Source organism: Sphaeroforma arctica (genome assembly GCF_001186125.1).
Source record: "Sphaeroforma arctica JP610 unplaced genomic scaffold supercont1.5148, whole genome shotgun sequence".
NCBI lineage: Eukaryota > Ichthyosporea > Ichthyophonida > Sphaeroforma > Sphaeroforma arctica.
The window spans coordinates 1-2093 of record NW_014035410.1 but is presented as its reverse complement, the minus strand read 5'-3'; the positions used below and the strand labels follow the sequence as shown (position 1 = coordinate 2093).

The 2093-nt window shown below is 39.8% G+C and overlaps 1 protein-coding gene across 1 annotated transcript; it reads right to left on the bottom strand.

The window, feature by feature from the left end:
- Positions 1 to 30: 30 nt before the first annotated feature.
- Positions 31 to 1665, bottom strand: SARC_14821 (hypothetical protein; the record flags this gene model as incomplete). Its single annotated transcript, XM_014291046.1, has 2 exons — positions 31 to 139; positions 1499 to 1665. Coding segments are annotated over 2 exons (276 nt in total), but the record flags the coding sequence as incomplete, so codon positions are not given.
- Between the last annotated feature and the right edge of the window lie 428 nt (positions 1666 to 2093).

Below are 2093 nucleotides of genomic sequence, written 5' to 3'. Positions count from 1 at the left end.
GTGTGTGTGTGTGTATATACATATTTATATTTATATAGCAATGTGTGACATGTTCATCACGTGCCGTACCATAGACATCTTCTCGTCGGCCATTGCTCTCCTCGCTTGCAATTGTTTTCGTGCGCCGTGTTGTGACATACTGTGAAAATCGACATGTCATAAATTGAGTCATTACAGATTGTATTGTATGTGTTTCGTATTCAGGTATCATCAAAAATAGGGCTTTGATAGGGATGGTTGATTTTTTTTTGCTTAATTCATGGTAGACGTGTCCATATCAAACGCTTCGTATAAAATTGAAGTTAAAATTGATTTAAAATTACTGTTTAAAACAGGATTTTGAAATTCCAGTTTAAAACAGGGGGTGCAATGACAGTCTGTGTCTCCAAATACGTTAGGATAAGCCGTTGTGCGGGGCAGATGTGATTGGTCTGGCCAGACGATATATGCAAAGAGAGCCCAACGCGCAAATACAACGCATTCAGCAGCCAGTATATACGTTTAGGTAGAGTTCGGTTTCAGTGCAAGACATCAATGAACATTCGAAGACCTACACCCTAGTGTAGGGATCTGTGAGTGGTTGCAGACCGCATGCAGAGCTTTCAGGGTGTACAGTTTAAGTAGAACGGCCAGTCAGCTCTGGGGAGGTTATGTGGGTTTGTGTGGCGAGAGCCAATTGTAATAGATATGGAATAATATACGAGCTAAGGAACGTTTGGGTGAGTTAAATGTATAAGAATGTATAATACTGCATGACCTAAGGAACGTTTGAGTGAGTTAAATGTATAAGAATGTATAATACTGCATGACCTAAGGAACGTTTGGGTGAGTTAAATGTATAAGAATATATAATACTGCATGACCTAAGGAACGTTTTAGTGAGTCAAATGTATAAGAATGTATACTACCGTATGACCTAAGGAACGTGTTTGTTAGTGTTTGAAAGTGGTGGCCATTTGTCATACCCACTCCATCAGTGCTTGGTAGGAGTCCCCATCCCCTCATTCACTTTCTGGCGTCACGTCAAGCCAAGGGCCGCAATAATTCGAGAGATCGGGATACATATACATCAATATAATGTCAACTACCTATGACTACATCTTCTGTATCACCTGGGATGACCCTAAAACCCTAGAAACAGCGTAGCTGTACACAGCATAGACGCGCAGTGACGCAGACACTGCGAGCCATGTATCACACAATCTGCTCATGAGCTCCAAGTCACAGCACTGCAATGTTAGAAGGCTAAACCCTAAACCCTACCGTCATATACGTCAACAAAAACGGTTTCCAGGGAAGTAGAGATCGTATTTGTGGTCAGATGACGTGCGGGTGATGTTCACAGCAAACCAACACAGCCTACGCAATACAGCACAAAGCGCTTCTGAACAGGAACATCTGCGCAGAAACCCACCGACGGCACCATCTCTCAGTGTATATGTATAAGCAACACCGTAGGGTGGTTGCCATAGCAACACGCACAGTCGTGAACGCACACCTGCTGTAGCGTTCTTCTATCAGCTGCTTGGTCTCCGCGGGTGTGAGTGTACCGAAGTTGCGGCTGTTACGGGAAGACACGGAGTCACTGGCCAATCCATGGTACTCAAACACGGTCACACACACAGACAGCACATCGGCTAGTGCAAACAAGCGACCGGGCTTTTCCTGAGGGCGTTCAGTGTTGAGGTGATTGTGTGTTTAGAGACAAATGTATATACCACATATACACGTATATATCATGAAGCAGAGAGATAGGCATATGTAGATATTATATATTTTTTACGTGAGTAGCAAATAGAGAACTGACCCAGAAAACTATGGCAAGCACTGAACTCGGATACTTCCGCACACACGGGTAGCACATTCACTAATGCAAACAACCAATCGGCGGTTTGTATCAATGTGGTTTTTACTACAACTATATATATATATATATATATATATATATATATATATATATATATATATATATATATATATATATATATATATATATATATATATATATATATATATATATATATATATATATATATATATATATATATATATATATATATATATATATATAATAATAATAATAATAATAATAA